Source organism: Aspergillus clavatus, genomic scaffold (genome assembly GCF_000002715.2).
Source record: "Aspergillus clavatus NRRL 1 1099423829791 genomic scaffold, whole genome shotgun sequence".
NCBI classification, from domain to species: domain Eukaryota; kingdom Fungi; phylum Ascomycota; class Eurotiomycetes; order Eurotiales; family Aspergillaceae; genus Aspergillus; species Aspergillus clavatus.
The window spans coordinates 1834648-1860944 of record NW_001517108.1 but is presented as its reverse complement, the minus strand read 5'-3'; the positions used below and the strand labels follow the sequence as shown (position 1 = coordinate 1860944).

General features: G+C 48.2%; 4 protein-coding genes across 4 annotated transcripts, besides 12 other annotated features; 2 read left to right on the top strand and 2 right to left on the bottom strand.

Moving 5' to 3' along the window:
* Window positions 1-313: 313 nt before the first annotated feature.
* Window positions 314-2686, bottom strand: ACLA_073890 (Sec1 family protein; the record flags this gene model as incomplete). The annotated part of the gene is made up of 4 exons (XM_001275778.1): window positions 314-1807; window positions 1863-2074; window positions 2351-2546; window positions 2609-2686. 4 exons carry the CDS (start codon window positions 2684-2686, stop codon window positions 314-316), a joined length of 1980 nt encoding a protein of 659 aa, XP_001275779.1.
* A 468-nt stretch (window positions 2687-3154) lies between these two features.
* On the top strand, window positions 3155-4484 carry ACLA_073880 (putative plasma membrane SNARE protein (Sec9); the record flags this gene model as incomplete). The annotated part of the gene is made up of 2 exons (XM_001275777.1): window positions 3155-4369; window positions 4425-4484. 2 exons carry the CDS (start codon window positions 3155-3157, stop codon window positions 4482-4484), a joined length of 1275 nt encoding a protein of 424 aa, XP_001275778.1.
* A 1188-nt stretch (window positions 4485-5672) lies between these two features.
* Window positions 5673-5699: a microsatellite.
* Window positions 5674-5699: a microsatellite.
* A 1168-nt stretch (window positions 5700-6867) lies between these two features.
* Window positions 6868-6904: a microsatellite.
* Window positions 6869-6896: a microsatellite.
* Window positions 6905-13440: 6536 nt separating the features above from the next.
* Window positions 13441-13460: a microsatellite.
* Window positions 13461-16474: 3014 nt separating this feature from the next.
* Window positions 16475-16500: a microsatellite.
* Window positions 16476-16500: a microsatellite.
* A 208-nt stretch (window positions 16501-16708) lies between these two features.
* Window positions 16709-16748: a microsatellite.
* Window positions 16717-16745: a microsatellite.
* A 753-nt stretch (window positions 16749-17501) lies between the features above and the next one.
* On the top strand, window positions 17502-18711 carry ACLA_073870 (C2H2-type zinc finger protein; the record flags this gene model as incomplete). Its single annotated transcript, XM_001275776.1, has 3 exons — window positions 17502-17965; window positions 18046-18533; window positions 18593-18711. 3 exons carry the CDS (start codon window positions 17502-17504, stop codon window positions 18709-18711), a joined length of 1071 nt encoding a protein of 356 aa, XP_001275777.1.
* Window positions 18712-19290: 579 nt separating this feature from the next.
* Window positions 19291-19330: a microsatellite.
* Window positions 19331-19921: 591 nt separating this feature from the next.
* Window positions 19922-19954: a microsatellite.
* A 197-nt stretch (window positions 19955-20151) lies between these two features.
* Window positions 20152-20194: a microsatellite.
* A 979-nt stretch (window positions 20195-21173) lies between these two features.
* ACLA_073860 (U2 snRNP complex subunit HSH155) lies at window positions 21174-24914 on the bottom strand (the record flags this gene model as incomplete). The annotated part of the gene is made up of 1 exon (XM_001275775.1): window positions 21174-24914. The coding sequence occupies one exon, from the start codon at window positions 24912-24914 to the stop codon at window positions 21174-21176; it is 3741 nt and encodes a 1246-aa protein (XP_001275776.1).
* Window positions 24915-26297: the final 1383 nt, after the last annotated feature.

Here is a 26297-nt window from a genome sequence, read left to right as displayed (position 1 = left end):
GTTCCTTATATATCTCGCATTAGCAAGTTTCGACTGACAAACAAACGGATTCATTTTCGTGACACAGCATCGGTCAAACCACTTGATCAATCTAATCCAAAGTCCATGTATAGTTTCTGCTTTAGCTGAAGTATTCCAGTATACGCGATAGAATAGAGTGCAGTAATTTAGTGTGCAATTCACACACTCTAATAGGTTGAGCTCTTGATTATTTACGATCATAATATATCATGGTCACGTTGACAGGGTTACTAAAAGGTTGAGAAAGACGCCTGAGGGAGATGCAAGAGCCTGGGCTACCACAGTACCAAAATCACTCCGTCTTTGCAAAACTCCCCTTCTCAATTGCAGCCTCCATCATCCGATCGCCATTGATTATGCTCGTCGTGCAGATGACAATCTTCCGCCGTGGAGCTTCCTGCGCTGCAATGAATCGCAGCGCCGCAATCTCCGTAAAGGTCGCTCCACCCAGAAGGAAAACATACACGGTCTTGGTGGTGTTGTTGCCGCTGAGTGTCTGCCGTGCACGAACTGCTTTATCGTCGCCCTTCTGGACGATGCTGAAAGTCGCGCCGCGGGCGCTCTTGACTACTTCCTCGAAACCAAGCCATCCGGGGGAGGCGGCACTGGCGGGGCTGGCGGTGGCAGGGGCAGAACCACCCTTGATGAGGGAAAAGACGTAAGGTTTCTGTAACACGCACTGGACCAAGCGGATGCTGAGAGGTGCGAAGCCACTGTACACATAAGCGATGTCGTTGGGATCCTTTTCGCTGACCTCCTCCACTACAAGGCGTAGATTCTTTCGCAAGTAGTTGTAGTTTGTTTTAGAACCTGCCTGTGCGCCATTCGTGGGAATCAGCATAGTGGTGGCCGATGACCGTGGCTGTAGAAGCTCCATTTTCTCCAATGCACAGAAAGTCAGCAGATGTTGATGTCCATATGCGTGGACAATCTGCCTCTTGAAGTTCTCCAAGTCGCGGGGACGGAGGCCACCCAGCATGCATGATTCCAGGCACAATAAGCGAAGGACAGTCTTCAGGGGCACATCCCGAGCAATCAGCTCTTCTATGGCTGCGTGCTGGTACGTTGGGTCTGTGCCCGCAGCATTGTTCTGTTGTACTTCGAGAATTTTGCGGAAGATATCAGAGCGCGTATTTCTCATAATTTCTTCAGCGAGATTGGTGTGGACCCGAAGACTTTGATGTTCTAATTGATAAGTTGGTAGTTTACTCACAAACTCACGAAGCTCTGAAGTTGTCTTTGCTGTGTGGCGGCTCTCATAGTCGTTTTCAAGGCGCCGTGCCACCTTGTTCAGAAGATCGCCGACTATGGCGAAGTTGACATCACGCAGTTGACTGAATAACTGATCAGAGGAGTCTAACTGGATCTTGCGCTTCTGACCATGTTTCAAAGTCTGCTGAGGTGCCTTGGAAGATTCCTGGGCTTGTGGGGCAGGGTTGGCTCCGACGATGGCCGTGTCCACGTCTGCTTGATTATTTTTGATGCCAACAAACTCATCTATTAATCCCTCATAGGTAAGTTGTGTGAGAAGAGGGGTGCCGAAGTCCACCTCTCGATCGATAATGATCAGACTCTCAGTGCTTGCGCTGGGGAGGAGTCCTCTGGACGAGTGATCAGCCAAGCCGGAGCTTTCTTCGGCATCAAGCTCCTTTCTCATCCGTAATATAAGATCTGCAAGTCGACGTGCATGATCACCCTTGCCGATGATCCGTGGGAAATAACCCTGTCTCTGTTGGATATCCATCAGAGCCTTGGCGGCGAGGAATATGCAGCCTGGATCTTTATGCTAAAGGATGATAAGCTGAATGCTCCATGAAAATGATTCCTTACTGGAAACATACCAAGTAAAGGTCGCTGAAGGAATCTTCCAGCTCGAGAGACAGGATGTCTTGCTCCAAGGGGATGAAGTATAAGGGAAGCTCAGCGATATTGACATCGCCAATGATTCCCGCTTCTTCCAGAATCTTATTGCTTACGAAGGTCCGCCTGGGCACCCAGAATATGGAGAATTCATGCTCAACATTGCCGTTCTGTTGTAAACGCTTGATTTGTTCTAAAGAGAAATGTCAGCTCACACTGATGGCATTCAATCGAGCAAATGAAGAGAAAGAAAGCCTTAGAGATGAGCTTCATAGGCTGTCTTCATGAAGAAGACTTGAAGTTCTGATGTAGGGAACTCGACTGGTTACGTAGAGTGATAAAATAATTCTGCGTAATATACTGATGTCCCATATGGCTCGAGCCCACAGAAGAATCAAGCCAAATTGCATGCAGGCAAAGGTTTACAGGTGACAAATATCCATATTAGACGGCACGAGAGATGACGTACCTGCTGCTGTACGCACCTGGCGTATCTTCTCGGCATGAACTAGGAATACAATATTGCGCTGGGACGAATCGACATTGGCATTTTCGAGCAGGAAGACTCGATCTACGCCGTACTCTTGAAGTTGAGAGAATTTGACGAACAATCCAACTGGACCTGCCAGGTCCTGGCCGATGACAAGGTTTTTCTTACCACGCACCTGCACGAGGTTATGATTTAGCTCATGTCCAGCGTTTGGAGAAGACCAGGAGCCTTACTCACGCCTTCGAGAAGGGTCAACAACTCCCTGCGCGCCTTATCCTTAAGATAGTCAGCATCAGACCCTGGATACGGCGCCATGGTTTCTGCGAAGCGCTCCCAGGTGTGATGGACTTGGCGGCAATTGGAAGAAGGTGAAGTACAGGAGCTGGGAGGATGTTCCCAGCGCGCTGGAGGAGATGTCAAAGGTGCTCAGCCATCTAAACTAACCGCCTTTGTATTAGAGCGCTACACAGCCATTCCTTCAGCCACAATACCTTTTCATACAAACATACGCTCCATATCGGCAGGAGAATTCTCAGCCTCTCCACGTATTATCGTAATGCTGTTACCTCCGCCTCCGAGTCTCGAACCTCCCCCTCAATCTATTTCGATGAAACTCCCCTGAACGTGTCAGGTTCACAACTTTCTGTCCTTATTCCCACTACTTTTCACCCATATTTTCTATTGTCCTGTTCCCCTGTCCATTTCCTTTAGGTGCTCTTGTTGCCTTTTTCTGTCTTTGCATTTGATACCCCTTCAATCCATACCCACCCTTGACTAGACATAATGGGCTTATTCAAGAAGTCTGGCGACGGTGACGATGACTCGTCCAACCGCCGTGCACTTTTTGGATCTCGATCCAAGAGCAAGAGTCCCGCTCCGCCCACGAATCCCTATGCAAAGCCGATTCCGGTGGATCCATATACTAGAGCCAAGATGAACGCTGGAGTAGCGCCTCTTCCACCTTCCGAACAGTCTACTGGATCAGGCTCGATGAAGGGACCTTCCGGACGTGCTCCCTCTGGACCTCCTGCAGGTGGTATTCCCGGTGATCATAAGGTCCAGGGCTACGCACCCAATCAATACGGCAACCAAGGCGGATACGGCAATGATCGTTTCGGTAGCGGTGGCGGCGCTTCGACCTCGCGATACGGCCCTGGTGGCTATGGAGGATTAGGCAGCACCGATCCAAATGATCCCGCGGCGGAAGACAGGGACGCACTTTTCGGAGGCGCGAGGGACCGTATGCAACAGCAGCAGCAGAACGGACCTCCCCCCCCGTATTCGGAACCCAACAATGTTTACGGAGGTGGAAGCAATGAGTACAACACATCCACCTATCAAGAAAGGAACCTCACCGCAGAGGAAGAGGAGGAGGAGGAGATCCAAGGTATTAAGCAAGAAATGCGATTCATCAAGCAGGGTGACGTTGCGTCCACCCGCAATGCTCTCCGAGTCGCCGCGCAAGCTGAGGAAACCGGTCGCGAAACTCTCGCTCGTCTAGGAGCCCAGGGCGAGCGAATCCATGATACGGAAAAGGCTCTTGATGTTGCGACTATCGAAGGTCGACTAGCGGAGGAAAAGGCCAAGGAACTGAAGACGCTTAACAAGAGCATGTTCGCAGTCCACGTTTCAAACCCCTTCACCAGCTCCAGACGACGACGGGAGCGGGACGAGAAGATTATCGAAACGCACCGCGCCGAGCGAGCGACTCGGGAGGGCACGCGCAAAGAAGCATTTCAGACCAACCAACGAATGGAGCGCACGTTCCGGGAGATCGATAGAGAAGCCGGAAAATCGCACACCAAACACAGAGCGAATGTTACCGAACGTGCCAAGTACCAGTTTGAGGCGGATAGCGAGGATGAGGCTATGGAGGACGAGATTGAGCAGAATCTGGACCTCTTATCTGGTGCCGCAGGCCGTTTGAATGGACTTGCTCGTGCTACCGGCCGCGAACTCGACGAGCAAAACAAGCATCTGGAACGGATCATGGGCAAGGTGAGTTTGCTTTTTGTCCTTGATCATCATCCGATCTGCTGCTAACTTTACTTAGAGCGATTTCGTCGACGATCAGATCGCCATGAACCGGGCCAAGTTGGATCGTATCAACTGAGTCAACCGTCAACTTGGTTGTCGACCTTCGAATCAGGCGAATGGAATGTGTAGGCTGCCTGGTGCTGTCGACCTTCCGACTTGGTCATTTTCTGTGCATACCTTTATATTCCATCCTCGGCGTTGTCGGCTCAATCTCTGTGGTGACTTCCGTTCGACCCCTGTCAGTCCAGCATCGATATCGGCATTTTGAATCGAACTTGTATATCTGAATAATATCTGATCAAGAATTGATCAATAGAGTGAACAAATGTGATTTCTACCTTGAGTAAAGGGCATGGTGCAGTCTGACAATTGCGGCCGCGACCCATGATAGTATCTACTACCATCCGCATACATCAGCAGAGATTATCTTCAAGCCCGGCTGATATTTCGAATCCATGGATGTGCCTTTGTCTTGTCCTCAATCATTGAATGATGTTACACTCGATAACCCTTAGCAGGGACCGGTCATCATAGCTCTTTCCTGATGTTCCATTCCTTGCAACGGGAGGATTAGTCTCCATGATAGCAGGGAAAACGCTTGAGTTTCGAGAGACGATGTCGACCGTCTGGTACTGAGCTCTTTCTTTGAATACTCGTACTGTTTGCCTAGTCAATGACTTACTCTTCTTGACCAGCAGGCAACAGGCAGGGAGATATGTCCGAACCTAGCATCATATCGGTTTTGTGGACTTTGAGGTCTCTAGGGCTATCTGCTCATCAATTACAGAGTACCTTTCCATAACCTCCAGGACATGACGACCTTTCAACAGCAGTTGCTTCGCCTTCTCCAACATAGATACACCGTCATGTATAGTTGTACACCCCAACAATGACATGCCTTCACAAACCAGGACCCATTACTTGCCAAGATCCAACCCCCTGCCAACACCGTCATGGCTTTTTTTCTTGTTCAACCTATCAACTGGTCAACACCATTTTGCCACTGGCCCCGGTGCCAAGCAATCATAACACAGGCCGCTGAGTATGTGCCGCGTAAGCCTTTCCCCACCGCTTTTGTCATGTGCGGGCCTGAAGCCTTGGCGGCCTCTCTGTTTCGGGGTCCATTGCCATCATCGGGGGTTCTCATTTGAAGGTGCACTCATTGGGCATCCCGTCACAGAACCCTTGGCCCAATCGAACAGGTGGACAGCCCATTCCGGAACGAGGTGATGAGGCTCGAGCGTCTGGCTTGATGGAGAAACTCAAAAAAAAAAAAAAAAAAAAAAAAAAAGGGGGGGTGGAGGGTTCACAGCTTCAAAGTTGAACATAACTTTGGAACATGAAAAGCCCTCTTTAACGCCTTACCGCGTGCGAGACAATTAGCGGGTGAGGACCCTTGGGCTTGCGGAGTACAGCTTGCAGAGTACGGCTTATGCATACTCCGTCAAATCCGTTCTCCATATTGCAGCGCACGCTGTTGGATACTCCGTACGTGATCAGGATCCTGAATGGTTCGAAATCGTCATGATTGGGAGAGAGAGAGGATCCATCACCCCCTGTCGCTCACTACTCAGATATGGCTCTGAACCGCCCATGGTCTGAAGGGAAGAGGAGTCAAGCTAAGCAGGGGCCAGGGAGGCAGGGACTAACTAGTCAACTCATTACCAGTTTCCTACGATGACGGACGGGAGAAGGGTCATCTGTACCTGTGGGTTCGTGATGCGACTTCGGCAGAGAAAGAGTATACGTATTCATTCTCTCAAGCGGACTTGAGTGGTCAAGTCTCATTCCCGTTGTATGTCCGGAGTACTACTCCCCAAAGCAGCAATGCGCGACCACTTCAATGCAATTTGGGAGATTTGAGTCTTGTTATTGGCATAAGACATACACAGTACACGCATGCCTTGACCTTGCATGATCCTGCCCTGAAACTCGTCCGTAGTTTCTCCTGTATTTCTCCTTTGGCAGCCAGTGGTTGGACGAGGCCCTTGGAATTTATTTCCGTCGTCCGTTCCTAGATGTTTTCTGTGCTACCAGTTGAAGCTGTTTGGACTTCAAACCGCCGTCTTCGTGTCGAGTAGGAAGATCAGGTTACTGTCTCGTAATGCTTCTGGTGCCAATTCGGTAGGTTATGCGGTATCGTTGCTCCCCAGAAACTGTGCTCATGCTTCGGTGTGCCGAGCTAACTACTAACTAGAGCAGTATTATCCCGGAAACCTCCAAACAAGCATACTAAAACGACGAGCACATGCCCAACGTCGGAGCATCAAAATGTCAATGAGGCCATCCAACCAATGACATAGGCCAAGAAACCCCCCTGTCCCACTATCTTGCCTCAATTTGCTGCCGAGGACTGTTTTGAGAAGCTTGTTCTTGACCGAGGGTTTGTCTCTGATATAGTAATTAGTAAACCTCTACCTCGAGGCTCGATATGATTAGATGGAGGCTGAGTAGTCTACAAAAAAAAAAAAAAAAAAAAAAAAAAAAATTAAAAAAGGGGATACTCATCCTCTACACCTGAATGGTCGTTGAGACATGAATACCGCGGTCGGAGTCTGTACGCTACCAGGATCAGAGTGTAAATGCAGCGAAGTGCTTACAGAATCTGTAGGCTATACGTTATACTCGGGAACTGCTAGTAACTCACAAGTCTCTTATGGTCTTATCCCATGTGAACCGTTCTGTTTTAGTTGTTATTAACATGGCTGACTTCAAACTTGGATACCCATTTGGCCACCCAAGGATTCAGGGAAGCCCGGTCTACCGGTTTTAGACAGATAGATAACCGATAAGCTTGTGGTGCAAACCTCGCAATGGTAACTAGAACGGTAAACCCCCATCGCGGAACAAGCCCAACTCTAAAACTCAAAATCGCCCAAAGTCACTGAACAAGTGGATGCTAGAAAGTTCAACTTTCTAAAGGGCTGAGAGGCCAGTCGGCGCGTTTCAAAATGCTGCTAACTTCTCCTAGCCGCGACACCCTAAATATGGCAGTATTGGTGGGGATCAGACAGCAATCAGCATCGCACGCAGTTGGTCAAGGCAAATGGGCTCTGCGGGGTTCATGTCACAAATGATGGGCCAGCTTTGAGTATTTCTGCAGCAATCTCATCTCTGAAAAGTGAGAACCCTTGTTGTATGCACTGGGTCTCAGGTTGAACGCTCATCACTCGATATTGCTCCATGTTCCTGTAAATCCTTGCATTCAGATGTTTGTTTACATTTTATATGTAGATGAGGCTGAGACAAATGAATGATCGATATCTCGTTCTTGACTCAGAAACTCATGAAACTGGGCGCTTCCATGATTTCATCAGTCATACCCATGGCACACCTCTCGAGTCCCTCATACCTAAACAGAGACTGACATGCCAAAAGCAGGAAAGCTTCAGGATGTGCACGCGTCAGCTCATGTGGCACCATTGATCTTATTGGTTGATGCTTTGAATGCCAAGCTCGGCTATCGACTATCTGCCGTCTCTGGGGGAGCTTGGCTGCAGTGGCTGCATGCCACCCCTGTTTTTTTGGGAGTTAATTATTCAGATTGGAAAACAAAAATGAAAATGACAAAATGAAAAAAAGAAAAAGTCGAACCCAAAAATGATAATGCAGTGTGATTAGTTGGAGTGGGTCCCTTTGGCTAGTAAGTACGGGCTTTATCTAAGACCATGAATGTTAAACCATGTGTGTGGATCTGCAAGCTTCAGCCGTTGATTGGTTCTCAGCCTATTGATTTAGAATAATCAAGAAATAGCTGTTTTTTTTTTTTCCCTTCCAATAATCATTATTCTACTTACAGTGTACAACATAATCAATCTATTTCTTAAATGCTAGCAAGCCAAAGGATTCTAATTCGTATCCTGTTTTCCTTTCTTTCAAATTTCTTTTACGACCGAGGTCGCTGGCAATTAGATATTGAACTTGTGGAATCAAGTATCTGGATGGATCATTGTTTGACAGTACCTTGGAACAGATAACACGCGGGAAGAACCACATCAATGGTTTGTACCTGGGACGGAGCTATGGATATAGTACTGTAGTACATACTCCATTATTTTGCGGGTAAGTAGTTCCCAGTTTCCAGTTCCTCTGCACTTTTCGGCACACTACGCCCAATATCGCAAAAGAACACTTTCATTGGAAAATCTAGTCAACGTTCTTCAAGTCCATGAATCTTGGCGTTGGCACCATCTGGATGTCTTCGCCTCCTCGGGGACCATTCCAAATTCCTCGAGAAGTGTTTTCCGCTCTCGGCATCCATTTCTCTTTAAAGGGTAGACATTTGGTGAGTGGACAATGGTCGATGAAAAGGAGGCTTCTTCGGCAAGATTCAGGAGTCAGGACTGGCTAGACCTGTCAACCAAAACAAAGGAAGGTACTCCGTGTCCTGCAGTGCTCTGTAGTTATACCCTTTTTGGATTGAATCTCGATGTAGATACTCCGTACTAGGCAGTCTCCTATTCTATGAGGTACTCGACACTGAAGAATCGCCAATCCTTGACGATCTGCCGTGTGGAACACATGGATTTACACTCGTGCAGCTGCCAGATGGACGTTCGATGAAGTTGAAGCATAAAGCATTATGCTCCGTGGATGCCACTGGTAGTCTGGGAGACATGAGTTTGTTGGAGTTGATTGCTTAATCTGGAGATGATTATCAGATGTGCCTGGCGATGAGGACCCAAAGGGCTCCAGTCGCCACTAGTGAATGCCGATGTCAAACTGTTTCAGAATGTCGATCCCCGAACGCCTCTATCGGTTGATCACTATCGTCGATGTACTTATTCATCATTCTATCTCCTTTATCTGCTAATCTAATAGATAGTGATTACCTACAGAACTCGCAGGCTTCAGAATTGCTATAATAGAAGACCTGTGTCCAACGAAAATGCAAGTCCTCTGGTATGCTTTACGCTACGGAGGACTTGGATGAGCCTTACCTCGATGTCACTTGCACTCAGTTTTTCCGCGGACTTGCGACCTTCCTGACTGTGTATAGCAGAAAGTCTCTGAACAAGCTCTCAGACACCAGGAATTGACTAGTCTCATGGACAAGGCAACACCAACAGGAAGTTTCAAAAATTCCAATATGGGTGGATCAAGAACCCATTTTTTCCCAAATGCTCTTTTCTTTAAACCTTGACGCTTGGAGTTCTCACAGTCCCCAGGGATCTGTGTGTGTGACCATGTATGTAAGCATTAAAAATGGATAACTTCACGGAATATGAAGCCCGGTAGGGTAGTATCCCAGCAGTTGGGATTTCACGGCAATGACTTATGGTTACATGCAACTGCACAGTCAGTAGTCAATCACACTGCGTCTGCAGCAAAGTGGCTTGACTCCTAGCCTCCAAACTCCAAGCCTCGAGGGGCGCGAGGAGTCACAGACTCACAGAGTCACAGTCCCTCATTCGACATATTCCTATTGGGCCGCCCCCCAACAGTCCTCCCCTTTTGAATGGCAGGCTTTGTCCCCCGGAGATTCACCGTGGGCTCAGCGGTTGACCTGGCTTGCTTTAGCAGCAAGCCACAAAGTTGGGGTTCAAAAGTCTGAACTTTTTTTTTCCCCCCTCGCCTTTGCGAAATTTTTCTGCGATCTGTGAGGGATGAGAGGAGCGAAACCCCTCCCCCCTAAGCAAAATTAGGAAAGTAGCGGACTTAGTCAGCCTGGGGAAACGGCCAGTTCGATCAGTAGTAGTTACTCCATCCAAGTTCACTTGGTGTTTTGTTCCTTTAGTGGATGGATCAATTTCCTCCCGGGTTACCTGATTGGGAGATCCTCAATCAATTTCGGGATTAGACGCGGTCGTGGGGGAGCATAAGCAATAATGATTGGATAGATATCCTTGCAAGTATTACGCGTTTGGGGGCATGATTTGCTGTGTCAGATCCACACTCCTGCCTGAGAGGGCAGCCTACGAGCTACTGTGATGGGCTTAGGTTAATCTCTGCTGGTGGGGCGGGTGCGGCAGAGGGTCCCCGCCCTAAGCTCCCCGGCCAAGGATGCCGTCCGCGAGAAGCGGTGAGGATCGCGGATGGCTGATTTTCAATCCATTATCCAAGACTCCAGGATTGGCCTTGGGCTCGGGGGAGCGGATCCTTTGGTGGTGATGGAGAACTACCTACATACCATACACAGTAGTCCTTGGAAGTTCAGTTGGTCTGTACTCTGTAGTCCTGTAGTCCTATGTACCAACATGTGAATACCGATTAGATTCAATATCCTGAGAGACTTTGATATTTATATTGTCACCATTATTTCCGTGGAGATAGAGTTGGAGTACTTCTCAAATTTGAGTAAGCCCTACAGATCAGAATGTGTGACAAGATTAAAAACGAAAGTCATGGTCAGACCAGCACTTGCCATTTGTCTAAACCCCAAGCACATAACCATGAACTAGTAGTTCATGTGTATGAACTGTAGACTTTGAACGCCAAGTCGCCAACTATGTAGATGTATATCCCATTATTGTATCTGCCGCTGTCCGATAAGACGCCATTGGTACTCCGTAGTATCATCTGCAATGTCCAAGACAGGGACAACGAGCTCGAGACTCTACAAGACTCGACTACTTGCTTACATAGGAATATGGAAGGTAGCGTCTTCGGAGTTCAATATGTGATCTCTGCACTTAAAAAGATAGCCATGCTCCATAGTTAAGCCACAAGATCTACGAAATGTGACACGTCCATGACCGAAAATAATGTGCTTTCCGCGAACAAGACTACATAGTACATACAAGGAAGATAATACTTACTTACAGTAGTCTAGAAATCAGCGACAGCCTTGCTGAGAAGGAAAAAACAAAAAAGCAAAGGAAGAAGCGCAGCCAAGCTACTACCACTTCCGGAATAGCCCGTGTATCTTGGGATTTGGGAGTCGGAGACCTACTAGTCTGCTTCACTATTGTAAATCTTCCGCTTTGGCTTTCTATCAAAGCTGAGTCTGTTTAGGTCAAGTGCATATTGCATTATCTATTTGGAAGCTATCGAATTCAAGTGGACCGTGAGGGCGGGTGAAGGCGACTTGGGCGATTTGTAAAACAGCACAAAGTGCCTAGAGTCGCATCGATCCGAAAGTAGTTGCCTGGTGGCTTGGCTGGGTTCTGTTAGTTCGATACTAAGTCCAGCAGAGCCCTGATTGAACGGCGAAGTAAATAGTCTCTCTTGTAAGAAACTAGATAGAAAGACTTCTATGCCTCGTATCTTGGACCTTGGTTCTGGGACATTAGTTCTTCGACCTGTCAATGGCTTTGATTTCCTAAAACGGCTGAAGAATCAAACACGAAGAACTAAGAGTAAGAAGGTCCCTAGATTCGACTCCACTATCGTCCAGACCAGGTCAATGTACATAGGGGACCTAATTACCGTGCTGACCGCTGAGAACTTAGAGCACAATTTTCTAGCCGCATAGCTCGTGAACCAGTCGCTTTGCGTCCAACAGTGAACAGCAGCAGTCAGCTCTTAGCGGGAGTCACATAGGTTTTTAGCCATCGTCCAATGTTTGACGTCTCCGCAAGTACTCCGTATTTCCGTGCTTTGGTCGATATTGGAATTTGGAAATGGAAGACTCGAATGTTTCCAATGAGTCATGCGGCGGTATTCCATGGATTAGAAGGAGGTTCCTCCTTCTCACATGGCCAGGCTCGTGGAGTTCTACCAGCCGTATGACCCACGTTCAATTCCATAGTCCGAAGACATACGGAGTAGTGGAATAATAGAGGATGGAAATATAGTTTCGCCATAAGCTCAAAAAAAAAATTGGTTGGATGCCTCCAAAGAAGAAGAACCGCAAGGTTATCTGATGTAAGTTCTAACCACTGAGGCACTGACTCAACCAAGAGGATCCGTGAACTGAGCGACAGGGGCAAGATGCCCCCACCTGCAATCAAATGGCGCCTTTTCCTGACATTCTTCTTGTTTTGAGGACCACATTATTCGAGTGTTCTGCGAGTTGAAGCTTCGTCTACCAGTAGATAGATTTTAAAGTTAGGCTAGGACTTCCCCTCCCCAATCTGCACTGATGACTTGTACCTATCACATTGTCCGCAACGCCCATCAGGCGGTCCAAGGGCTCTCTTAGCTCGTGGATTGGAGATCAATCCGATCAATCATACTTCTCGAAATGATGGAAGCAGAACTCCCAGAAGTTAGGACTCCTCTCTGAAACTGTAAACAACGCCTCTTCTTGTCTTTCTTGTCTGGAAGCAGCATGGCTGCAGCAAGTGCACATTTGGGTGGTGTGTCAGTGCCGCAGGATGTCAATCCTCCTCCCCGAGAACCCACTTTGACATAGCTTGTGTGTGCTGCTGATGGTGATCCGGAGACCGCCTTCCGCGGGCATTTTGATCGTCGATAACGGGCGAGAAGTAGAACAAGAATTTTTGGGTTATTATTATTACTATTATGTATCTATTGATTATGTGTCTGGGATTGTCTTGCGATCTTGAACTTGATCTACAGGGTACCTGTAGATGAAAGGTTGGCTGGTCCGGATTTTCGGATTTTCGCCTTCCAGTGACCCCTCTCCTCTGCTCTGCTCTCCTACGTAGTGTCTACAGTCCACGGAGCCGCGCACAAATGAATCTCAAGGAATAAATTTCATCTTGCGTGGTCAACTACTCCATATAGTTAGCAGTCCAACTACAACATCAGCGAACCCGAGCCAATGACCAATTTCCCTCATTACTCCGTAGTGGTAGTCCGTACACACACCCACAGACGGAAACTCGGGCACGAGACAGGCTCTCTGACGTATTTTGTCGGCGATGTTGAGAGTTGACTGGTTAGCAGTTGACTGTTCAGTTGTTCCCAAGCCGTCCAGCTGGTGGGGGGGAAACACTAAACGCAGTAAGGGCGGTGGCAGGTGCCAATCAAGTAGTGGCATTTCTCTGCCGCGCTCTGACGTCGCTCTGGAGGCAGCAAAGGCTGTCTCCCCTGTTCGAACAAGGGGGAAATGGGAACGTGAAAATTGGATTTCGGTCTCTGAGGGACTCCCATTTCTCACCTAAGCTTCTGATAACTACAGAGTGGATAGATAGATAGATAGATAATAGCAAGGTGTTCACTGAGCTGAGCAAATGGGATTTGAATACATACGGAGTAGGAAGACGGCTCGGTCGGTGGCTTGGTGGCTGTTCCATATCACCATCCCAACAGCCAAACAGAACCAAGAACCGACACGGCACACCGTGGGATCCTTCCAAGATGGCTGCGATCTCAGTCGATGCGGGTTCGGCATCACTGGCGCCCGCGGCGCAGAAATCATGATACAAACTAAAAGTTCAAACACATGAGGAGACAGTCGGGAAAGATGCCATCTTGGTTATTTACCCCGTAGCTGTTGTAGAAAATTTGCCTCTATGGTGCCGTACTGATCGAGCCGCTCTATGAAACTCAACCCCAGCATATTGTATGATTCAGGCTTGATGACTGAACACCAAGGCGTCGGAAGTTAAGATGGGAGCCCTTGCAAGGCGTTTGGTGTGTCGACTATCTATGTAGTTATCTAGATTCTAGAGTCTCTTACGCATGTAGCGCATTTTAGCACAACTTGTCTACTTCGGAACATCTCCGACATGAAAGAATGAGGAGTCACCATTGCTGCCTCTTCTGAATAATTTTGCATCACTAGTAAGGTGAGGGAAAGCGGATGCGGTCACAGTCCCTAGTTCCTTGTGTCTCAGAGATGCTGACCACAGGAAAGTTGACGCAGTTCAGCAGATTGCAGGTCGTTTCTACTGGCCACGGGATGATGCTGTTCGATGATGACATATGGGGTCTTGGAGGTCGACGAGGTTATTGATGACGACTGCGATGTGACTCCTTTTGCCAGAATGATGTCTAAGGAATCAACAATGGGCTTAAGTGTTTATGGTCGGCGATGATGCTGATGATGCTGCCTGCTATTGCAGATTTCCAATATCCAATATCATGAATCCTATGGCGTCATCCTGCATTTATCGATCCTTCAATGCTCCCAAATTCAGTTCCTTTGATTGACTGATAATCATCTTGGGGCTAGTGCCTGATAGACACATCCGACTGTTCATCATTCAATTGCTTCAGCCGCCCCGCTTGCAACGAACTACGTACTTCTTCGACTTCGAGTCCATGACTTGGCAAGCCCAAAGGCAGAGTGGCTGTTGTTCACCATTCGCATTTGACACAGGGTAATGATGAGAGCATGAGGAATCGTCAAAAAACATATAGAATGACCATAATACTCACGTGCTATACTACATAATAATATTCCAAAGGCAAGAGTATCAACATGCAAAGCATAAATTGAGGCCGGAGTTATTGCATATGGTAGATATATATTTCCCGTCAGCGCATGCTTGAAGGAGCACTCTGTATTACGTTAGTATTCCTACTATGGACTGAAACCATGCAGCCACCATGCTGAAAGTAAGCCAGCTTGGTTATTTGGCAGTCGGACTCGGATCAGCTCTCTACTCTGGAGTGCCAGATCATCAAAGATTATCATCTGCTGTCCCTCACGACCAAATAAACTTCCTTTGAATGCTTCACCCTGGGGTTTACTTGATTAGTATTGAATATCTAAATCAAGAATCGCAATCTTATCATGGTCCAACCATTCTCCTGATTTAGTATATCGACTGTCCAACGGTCCAGACAATAGAGGATCAGCTGGCAGTGATTTTATACCTCCTCCCCAGTTTGTTTGGTGATGGTTACTTTTGCCGGCTAAATAAGAAGCCATAGTAAGCGGAGTGGTTGGACCCGCCATTATTCCTCTGGATGCTTGTTTCTCCGAGCCATACACGAAGTAAGTATGTACACACGGAATTCTCTTCCATCCCATATTGTACCGAGTACTCCGTAGTTGCATAGTTCTTACTATTCTCATTCTCCGGTAATTGCTGATGGGACAAACTTGAAGTCTGGATATTGATGACTGCCCCCCCCCACGGAACGGATATACCCTTTGACGTATCTCTGTGATCTGCCATTTCCCCGCTAACAACCTTGAAACAACCCTTAAAAAGGGCTCAAGGCGAACCTTGGTTGCTGCATCTAAGCTTAAGTCTTGGCGTTGGTCGCCATCATGTAATTTCTTTTTTTCGCCTTTTTTCTTTTTCTATTTTTTTCTTTTCTTTTTTTTTTTTTTTCTCTCAAATTCCTTTCCCTGCACCACACTTTCCTTTTTCTGCTATGGAGCCTTTCCTTCCTCCCGACACGGCACAGGGTCCCCCCCTTTACGCTACTAGCCACCACCAGTTAGGTTTAGTGTGCCCTACTTACCTTCCTCAGTAGGCCTGAAGCCCACCGGCCCCCCTTTGAGGATGATTATTCCCGCGCTACGTATCGACGTATGGACTGGAGAAGCCAGTAGCCTGTAATCAGGTCGTTGGTGGTTCAGCACCATGTACCTTTTTTGGAGTATGCACCATTTAGGTAGTCAACTGGCCAGTGGCCACTGAGAAATGAGGGTCCCTTGAACTGTGTCGTCAACTGACAGAAGTTGCTCCAGAATTGCTCTGCCGTAACTGTAAGTAGATAGTAGATATCTGTAGTAGACTCGTAAGTGTTGTTACTCGTTTGCCGCTCTATCACTTTTTCTTGCTGCAAACCCACATTCGTAGATAGCTGGCAACTTCTGTCGGTCCTTTTTTTTTTTTGTTCTTCTTCTTTTTTTAATGCTCATTCTGATTGAGCGCCGTAGAGGTTTACGTATTGGCATTGGCTGCAAGCCGTTGGTGGTTGGTAGGAATTTTGCCTATGTAGGTCTCATCCATAGTACATACTTTGTTCCGATCACGGAGTTTCAGATGTCCCCTTTTCCCCTATCCCTGCGTAGCGTTTCCCTACGAAGCCGATAAAAGCTGGATCACTTGCCTATTCTGAATGTTGATGTCTGCTGTCGAGTCTAAAATTCTACATTATATGAAAGAAGGCAAAGAAGGGATCTCTTCAGAGAAGTTAATATAAACTAAACGCGATATAAATAAGTGGTTTAATTTAAATGGTTCAGAGGAATTGAATGTTTGCCATCAGCTCCAGTGGGAACAAAAAGTAAAACAGTATGAAATAAAAAATCAAAAAAACAAAAACAAAAACAAAAACAATAGAATAAAAAAAGCCAAAAAAAATAGAGAAAATAAAACAAAAGAACATAGGAAACTAAAAAGAAAGGGGAAAGAGGGCAGAAAAGACCCATCGAAACCTTGAGAGTCACCCGAGGAACTGGTTCCCATTTGGAGATTCAGAAAGTCATTAAGCAACGCCTTTCCATTTCCACTATTTTTCGACTGATTTTATCGATTTAAATTCTGGTACTATTTTATTATATTATTATATTATTATTATTATTGTTCCATTATTTTGATTTTTTGTTTTTGACAATTAACACTGGCGCCGTTTCAAAAGCCTAAGCAGCCCAAAGTAACGATCTGCAACCGTCTCCGACGGGACGTCGTCAGTGGCACTAACCCATCACCAACACAGCAACGCCAGGGCCTTTGTCCCTGCGGTCCATCCTCATGCTGAGATTCTGTGTTTGTTCATAAGCTTCGCCGATCCCCTTCGGGTCCTTCCCCAGACTGTCTTTCCTTCTACCTATCTCTGCTGGGTTTCAAAGAGCTCTCACCCTCTTCTTATTCTCTATCAACATCCTCCTCCCCTGCGCTGTTGCACACAAAGTACCAGGACGCAGATTATCACCCTTCTGGTCATTATCTTCCTTTCCATCCGAAGGGCTCGAGAGAAATTAAAAAAAAAAACCTCCGGGTGCCTGCGCATCTTGACCCAATTGACCAACCTACCTTGCGCCAGATCGAATTTCAAAGCTCACAGTTTATCACTCTGTGTCCTCATTCTTCTCATTGTTCCTACTTCTCCACCGGATACCACTCTCCCACATATTTCCACACAGGTATCCCTGGTGGACAATCAATCGCTCGTCTCCCACCCAGCGACTAAACCTACCTCGTGTCGTCTGTTGTCCCCCTCTGCCCTGTCCTCTCACCACGTTTTCCTAGAGGGCTGTGCAAGAGCTGCTGTCTTCCGCAGACACCATCGATATCACGTTTGAGAAAATTTAGAACAATCATCAGAAATTCTACCCTCCATGACGATGGTCATTGAGAACCAGAACCGCCAGTATGGCGGGATGGGGTTTGACAGCGTCTATTCACACAATGTACCCCATCACACTCCTCACTTTACCGATCCTTGGACTGCCGCGCATACCTCCTCCCATTCCACTCCACCGGTGTATGCAACTTCCTTGGGGATCAACCACACGAAGCCAGAGGAAGTGAGCAGACCTGCACTGTCTCTACCATACTCGAGCATCCCCGTTTCTGCGCCTTCGCTGGTCGCCAGCAGCAGCTACTCGACTGCACCCACCAGCTATCCCGGACCTGAGGTGATGAGCTTGCAACATGAGATGCCCCGCACCACCTTCGAACAGACCCCTACCTATACCACAGCTTCGTCGATGAGCACCTTCACGCCTGCGACATATGCTCCTATCAGCTATGCTCCCTCTCTCGCCCACCAGCACCCAGACGCTCGTCGGATATCACATGTGTAAGTTTGCGACTTCCCAGTTCTCAGCTCAAGAACAAGCAACAAAAACAGTGTGGCTGACAAAAGGGTCTTGATCTCAGCGATCCTCGTGCCAATCATTCGCAAGCCCCATCGGGTCCAACATTCGGTGACGCTCTCGATGCCAGCCGTGGTATGGTAGCGCTCAGCCAGGATCTGACCCCGCGTAACATCTATGGCCCTCGCGGCTCAAGAGGCTCAGGAGACTCCTATGGTTTCCCGTCCACCCACTCTTCCGGATCGTCGATTTCCTCTGGCGGAAACTACCCATACTACAGCGCTTCTGTTGGGTCAGTCGATTCGTCTGTTACAGACTACAGTTCTACAACATCAGAATCGTATGACAATGGGCACCTGTCGCGAACACTACCCCGTCCTTCGACTCTCTTGTCTGGGAGTGCACCTCCGGGACCTCAGTCGATGATGAGCCAGTTCAGCTCGAAAATGCCATCCAACACACAGAAGAAGCACAAGTGCAAAGTGTGCGACAAGCGGTTTACCCGCCCATCCTCGTTGCAAACACACATGTACAGCCACACTGGCGAAAAACGTAAGTCCTGGAGTGAAACGAGCATGCATCAAGCCTGTTGTACTAACGGTTGCATCCAGCATTTGCATGTGACGTTGAAGGTTGCGGCCGACACTTTTCCGTTGTCTCGAACCTGCGTCGGCATAAAAAGGTCCACAAGGGCGAAAAGGAGAATGTGTCGGGCGGCGAGGACGACTGAAATCAGTGCACCATCGCCCATTTTCTGATATGATCCTTTTCGTCGACTTTTTTTTTTCCTCTTTCCGGTATCCCCTCCACTGGATGCAAGTGGATGGGGATATGCACACATTGCATTGTATGACGTTCGACCGTTTTATCCCTTGTACAACCATCCCTCGCTGCTTCTCTTTCTTCATTTCTGATCTCTGCTGAGTTTTCGGAGAATTGATACCCATTTTCCCTTGTTTACTTTTCGCGTTGATACATGGATGGACAGGACACGGTACAAGGATTCGAGGGATTTTCACATTGATGTCTACCATATTCCCCGTCATGACCATAGAGGTATCGGTTGTTCGTCTTCGGTTTTTTTTTTTTTCTCCTTTCTCTTTTTCTCTACATTCGATTCCCTCGCTAGACTACCCTTTTTTTTTTGATACTCATGATCGAAGCTTCTCTCATACGGCCCACTTGACATCAAGTGGTGTCTCAATCGTTTTCTGCATTTCCGAGGTACAGGGCTGTGCCCGGAGAATTATCGCAGCAGGCCATCATTTTCGCTTTCCCCCCCCTCATTTACTCTTCTACCCTCGGCTGCTTTCTTCTTTTTTTTTTTTTATTATTATTTTTTTTCTTTTCTGGTTTTGTCTACGGCGTACCACCCTGGCGAATATGACGGGATTCGCCCACTGTGCCCTGATCAGGGGAGGTACCATTGATTATTATGGAGGAAAGATTGGACCTGATACCCAACGCAACTGGGCCGGAGCATCAAAATGAAATGCTTCCTTTTCAGTGCTGCAATGTCTGGAGTCATGTTTTTTGTTGATTTTTTGCACTCACGGTCGCTACCTACGTAATATACCATATCTTATTATTGTCTAATACACACTGTTGGAGATACACGCGTCCTCGGGGTGTCGCAGAGATCTGATACCCGCCTGGGGTATGTTTGGTGTTTGATGTAGATAGCTTGTCTCAGTGGTACAGACTACAGTCAACAACAACAATAATAATGATAATGAGATCAACAACCTCCTCTATACCTATAGGTATAATGCATATAACTCTATATATTATGTGCTAGTTGGCTATGGATGTCAGGTCTGGACTACGGCGTATCCATTTAGGCTGGTGGCTTGACGGAGTGGAGAATCGCCCTTCGAGACAAAGACTCATGTGCCAGCCAATGGAGGGGCGCCGACACATGATCTTCTGAAGCCATTGTTGAATCTGAAGTCTGAATCTGAATCTGAATCTGACACCGAGAAGCCCAAGCCCTCCCCTCCCCTTCCTCCCTTCCAATGAGTAATGGCCATTGACTGTGGTTTGATTACACAGCTATCTCTCCAGATGTTAGCCAGGGGAGCGGATGTAACCCATCAATGTACGATGCGCAAGTAATAGATACTCATTATGTAACTCCGTAGTCCGTACGACTACATACATACATCCAGCAGTTGATAAGGTAGCTGATAAGGTAGCTGATAAGGTAGTTGATACAGTAGTCCCGGCCTGATGATGTAATGTAATAATGTGAATGGGGATACATTTCATACAGAAAATAGACCAACACGCGTCCAGGAATCCGGACCCGCTTCCAGACATGTGCGTCCCTGCTTCCATGCGAATACTACTTCTAACTACTAACTACTAACTACTACTGTTGGGGCTCAAATTAACATTGCGTCGTGCACACACTGCGCTGCCTCATTGCTTCGGACTTTGGAGGACGCTGTACCGCTGGGTGGGGGAAAGCCAGGAATGATAGTACTCCGGAAGTTGTAGTCGAAGTAGGTGGATTTGCATCCTGCGCCGGTGAGTATGTTGTTGTTAGCAAGGTTAGCAGGCTAGAAGCAGCAGAGAATGTACGTCACTGTTCTTCATCCCTTGAGCCATAGAGATAATAGATAGACAGATAATGGGAGGTATTTGGGCTTACTGCTTGTCTGCAGGTGTTTGTTTTGGGTGCAGGTGCAGGTGCAGGTACTCGCTATTCAGTGGCAGTATAGCATCGTTGTATACAAGCTGTGGTGGGTGGCACAAGAGGATCTGTGGCACTGACACAAACATGGGGATTCCGCTGATGATGTCACTCCGGGATCAGACGTTTTTGGGGACTGATTGTTTACATCAGAAAGGACGGTGAGTAGAGATGTGGACTGCTGCTCTGCTACAACTGAACATCAGGAGACGATGTTCTGTGAAACTGCTTGATGTCGGTGGTTTCTGGGGGGAAAATCAAGCTAGGTGACTCAGGATTTACGAACATCTACACCAGCGTAGCAAGTATAAACCGCGTACAAAATCATTGATTGCTCGCTATATCTCCAGGATAGATTGAATTCAATCCACGCCAATTCCGCCATCAACACCGTTCGTGATAAGACAGGCCCAGAAACTATCAGGGAATGAGAAATGTGAAAACGTCGACGACACGGATCAAAGTACATCAAAGAAGCTAAACTCGCTTTTTGTTTCTTAAATTACAATCGATAGCTCTGGCCGCGCCAGGCCGTCATCCTCCAGATCCGGATAGTAAGGGACCATGGAATCGGCGCTCTGGACATACGCATCATTGTAGATTCTCCAGTACGGAACGCGCACCTTGCGGGCCGGGTGGAAAAGACCCGCCCACACGTAGTTCATGACCGTGCCCGTGCCAACCGCCATGCGGATCGCATCAATGGCCTCAATGACACGGTCAATCACGTGAGGACTGGTCTCGAAGATGTTGGGGAAGACCAGATTGAGCAGATGAACCATGGCATCTTCGCATCCCAAGCCCACCACACCGAGTGCAATGTGCTTGACCACGCTAGCAGCCGTCTGCCGATGCACTTGGTCTCGGTCAATGAGAGCATCCTCGAGCAGAGGCGTAACCGCATACACGTAGTCTTTGGCCATCTCGCCAATATACTCGAACAGGAAAGACATGGCCTTCAACACACCATTCTGCACATTAAGTTCAGGAACACGATACTCGTTCATCAGAGCCGGAAGAACGGTGAAGGGAGCACACGTTTCGGCTACAATACCGATCGCCACAGCCGTACAGACACGGGACTGACGTTCCTGGACCCGCAGATTGTTGAGCAGCGTCGCCAGAACATCTTGAGGACCAATCGCCTTGGCGATGAAACCAAAGGTGTTGTTGGCAGCACGACGGATACCTTTCTTGTGCGCCTTCAACATATCAAGCAGCTCGAAGCAGATACGCATCCACTCACGAGCATTGACGGACTCGGGCCCACGATCGGCAATACGACCAACCAGATCAATTGTGTTCTCCTGGACTTTTTCGTGTCGATTACGCAAAATAGGGGTCAGTCGAGGGAGGAGATCCCGAATGGGTGGCTGCATCTGGTTGATACCGACGACTGTGACAATTGATCGAAGAGCGCCGAGGATGGAACCAAGAACTTCGGGGTATTCTTCACCCAGATATTCGTACAAAACAATACCGAGCTTACCCATAAGAGCATCTTCTCCGCATTGCTTCATAACCATTGCGATGCGAGAGATGAGATCTGCAGCCTGTTGACGGACAGTGGCAGACTTGTTGTTCAACCGCCAAAGGATTGTACTGACGATTTGCGGGAGATATGGCTTGCAGCGGGTGCCGAGGGCGTTGACGACGGTTCCGAAGCCATTAAGAATCACAATATCCTCAATACTCTGTTCTTGGAATGCGTAGAGAACGCCATCGATGAGCCGCTCTTCCAGTCTCTCTGAAACGTCTGCTGCACCAAGAGATGCGATCAGTTTCTCGACGGTTTCCACCGTCATCTTCCGATAAGGTTCGCTCTCGTCCTTCAAATTGTTCACTACACGTTCGAGGATCTCCCCGACGCCGACCTTCTGTCCAAGATCGACTGTGGTATCAACCACCTGGCGGTAGTTTCTCCTGTCCAAAGCCATCCGTCTGACCCAGAAACTCTTGAAGAAATCAGTCAACACGTGCTCCTTGAGGTAGCTGGCTGTCACACCATCTGTGCTCGCGCACTGCGACACCACCTTAAGAACGACTTTCTTCATTTCCTCATCGGGAGAGGAAAACTCGCGAAGAAGAATTTCCATAATTTGACTCGTATAGTAGTTTGCGTACTCTTCATCCATGAGAGGAATAATGTAGCCGACAGCTTTCAGGAATGCAGCCAGACCTTTACCGCGCTGCTTTCTGGCTCCGGTCCATAGAGGGTTCAGAATCTCATCGAAGCTCTCGATACCGTAGGGATTAGCAGCCTCCGCCAAAGCGGCCACAGCCAGCGCAGTGACGGTTCTGACCTTAGCTTGTTCATCGCTCAAGTTGTCTGCAATACAATCAACAAGACCCTTGAGATGAGGCAAGATAGCGCAGCCCATCAGAATAGGAATCTGCTGGACAATCTTGACACCGGTATGCCGGGCTTGCCAGGACTTCTTGCTGCGACACACCGCGCGTAGGAATGGAAGAAGAGCCGGGATACCAAGGGCGGAAGCAACGACGGCGAATGCTCGAGCGGTTGTGTTTCGAACATACTCATCGACATGGTCGATATCAGGACGCATGGTGCTGATCATCGTAGCAAGACCGGCAGCCTTGGCCAAATTAGAGATAATTTCTCTACCCTCAACACGGGCATAGTAGTCCTGGTCGATGAGCAACGGTTCAATGACGACGAGGATCTTGTGGACATAGGGGCGGACGAGATCATCCAACTTGTATAGCACACGATCGATGACCTTGACTAACAGATGTCGTTCTTGATCCTCAAGAGACTTTTCCATGAGCAAGGGAAGGATCTGGTTGAATAAAGCACCGGCGCCAAATTGCCGTGCGTTGTCCGTGAGTTGACGCAAGGCTGTCTTTCTCATGGGCGGCGTGCCGTTCTTGACCTTAAGCAGCAACCTCATGATTTTCCTCTCTTTCAACTCCTCCACTGACATTGTGCTCTCATCACCTCCTTCCATCAATTTGCCGAAGTACGCCATATCCTCAGGCTTGAAAAATTGCAGGTCACCGACACCCGGAATCTCAGTTGGCAGTTGCTTGCCCATTGCGCGAGCACTCTCGGGCTCTTGCATCATAAATCCTCCTACGCCAGTAGCAGCGATAGGAGCGGGTGTGGCCATGAGCTTTCTCGCAGGAGTCCGGATGGGAGCATATCCCGGAGGCGGCTCAAGGATTTTATAGCCCTCTGATGGAAGCATCAGATCAAGCTCCTCGTCCGAGAGAGGCGCGTTTCGACCAGAGATATCAGTTCCGAAACTGGTTGGCATCAAAGGCACACCTACTTGAGATGGATGCATGGGGGTCACAAGCCCTTGGTTGCCAACTGGTGTTGCGGCTCCCAGTGCTGGAGCCTGATCCCATCGCGATCGTCGTTTGGGAGCCTCCTCGGCAGCGCCTGGGACAGCGGGAGCGGGTGTTTGATCCCAACGCGACTTTTTTGCCTTTGCTTCGGCAGCCTGAGCTTCCTCGGAGACGGCTTCAGCGGACTCGCCGGCTACATCCCATCGCTGCTTGCGCTTGCGTCCCGTCGCCACGGCGACCGTTGAGCCGGCTTCGACGTTTTCCTTATCCTCTAATTTCAGTGTGGCCTCATGATCTGTGACACCGTTCTCACCCTGAGCCTGCTGTTCCGAAATCAGCTTCTGAACACGCTCTTCTTCTTTCTCGAGCTCACGCAGAGCCATGATTTCACGGTAAGTCTGGCCCTCCTTCTCCACACTCGCGTGGGTGTTCGCGGCAAAGGGATCGGCCCTCGTAGGCGTTAAGGCCCCTCGATTGAACCGACGTTTCTGATAATCTGTCTCTCGGTCTGTAATCCTGGCTGCCTTTTCGCGTCCAAGCAGGATATCTTCCTCTTCGACCCCATTGCCCTGAGCAAACTCATCAATTTGATCTTTTGTGGCGGTGTACTGGCCAACCAAACGGTGGCCAGCGTCCGCATCTTCCATGTCCTCATCAACGCCATCCACGGCAATCGACGTGTTGTAACCTGAATATTTATTGGGGCCGTCGCGGTCGTACAAAGTGGTATCAAAAGATTCGGTCAGGGAGGCCTTGGTTGAGTTGTCAGTGCGCTGGCTAGACGGATCAAAGGTCCTGGAACCTTTCTTCCCAGCTGCAGCGGCATTCCGCTCGGCCTGGAGCCTTCGAACAGCTTCAAAATCAGCTGATAGAGTGATCAGTAAAGGGTTCGGAGATAGGGGTGTAGGAAACCTACCGTCAGACATGTTGGCAGCTAGGTGACTCTCGCAGGTGAGATAGAGAGCAAAATATCCCAGATAGGGGTGACCACAGCTACATCCGGATCAAACACCGCGGGAAACGGCCAATTTGGGATGACTTGGGGAGCAATTAGCGATGTACTGCGATGAAGAGAACGTGAGCGCAAAAAGGAAGTTGTCCAGGCGCCACTAGAGAAGCTTGGTGACTAAGCTAAATCAAGGAGCCACGTGATAAGCTTGGGTGGCGTGGGCTTACTCATTGAAGCTTGGCATTTATTATCGAGTGATGTGATCCTCAAGCTAACTTTCGATCAGAAGGCAATAATCCATCTCTTATTGAAAATTGTGCGTTGTTTTTCCGCTATTGGTACTATGAGAGGATATGTGAATTGAGTACGTGTCTGTAGATGACTGTGGCCTCTACGTTTACCGATGGATGCTGCTAATGACAATTGTAAGCGATATCATGGCCTTTTGATACTGGCTCATATGGGATGTTGTTCGCCCTCAAGATGCGGCAATCAGCTCCAGCTGAAAGTGTTTACCCTACGCCGACATGCAAAATGTGGGCGTGTTCTGAGATCCTTAGCAAGCAACCAGAATAGGACAAGATCAAAGGACATTCGAGCTCCATCGAGCCGGCGCTTAACGTTCAGACCTTGTTGGTTTTATGTGTCTCAACATAGCAGTTCTTCTGAAATGCATACGATCGATTCGTCTATCCGATAGAGGCTCGTACTTAGCTATGCTATGGAACATCTCGAAAGTTTTGCATGGCCTCCACAGCGTCATGTGTTCTTTCCTGGTCAGGCTTCACATCTTCGAAACAACTCATGCGATGGCTATGGCATTGACAGGAATCCTCCGCGGCTAACATGCTATCTCTCGATTCCACTACGTATCGATGTGATGCTGGAGCCTGAGCCTGTTTTTGAATCACAATAAAGGCCTAGACTTGTGTCACGGCAGTATCCTTTCCTGCCCAAAGAGAGCATTGTGGCATATCAACTTTGTTCAGACGGTAACGCACTGACTTTTGACCGCCTGTGAGGCTCAGTCTTGTCTGTGTCTCTGCGCTAAAATATATTCACTGCCATCTGATTCTCTTTGGGAACCTGGAGATGGCCCTCATTTACTTCCTGCTGCGGCTAGTTGGCAATGTTGTACACGACATTGTTGTTTTGTTGGATGGTGATGCTGGATTATGGTATTTACTTTGCTTTACTTTGCATTGGATATGAAACTGAGTAATGCCTTAATTCTTTAAAGATATCTATTTTCTATTTATTGTGTTGTGTCCGAGGGTATGTGCACTCTCCGAGTTATATATTGGATTCACCCACCTGGGCAGATTTCGAGATTCAGCTGCAGTTGCTATTCTATCTCATC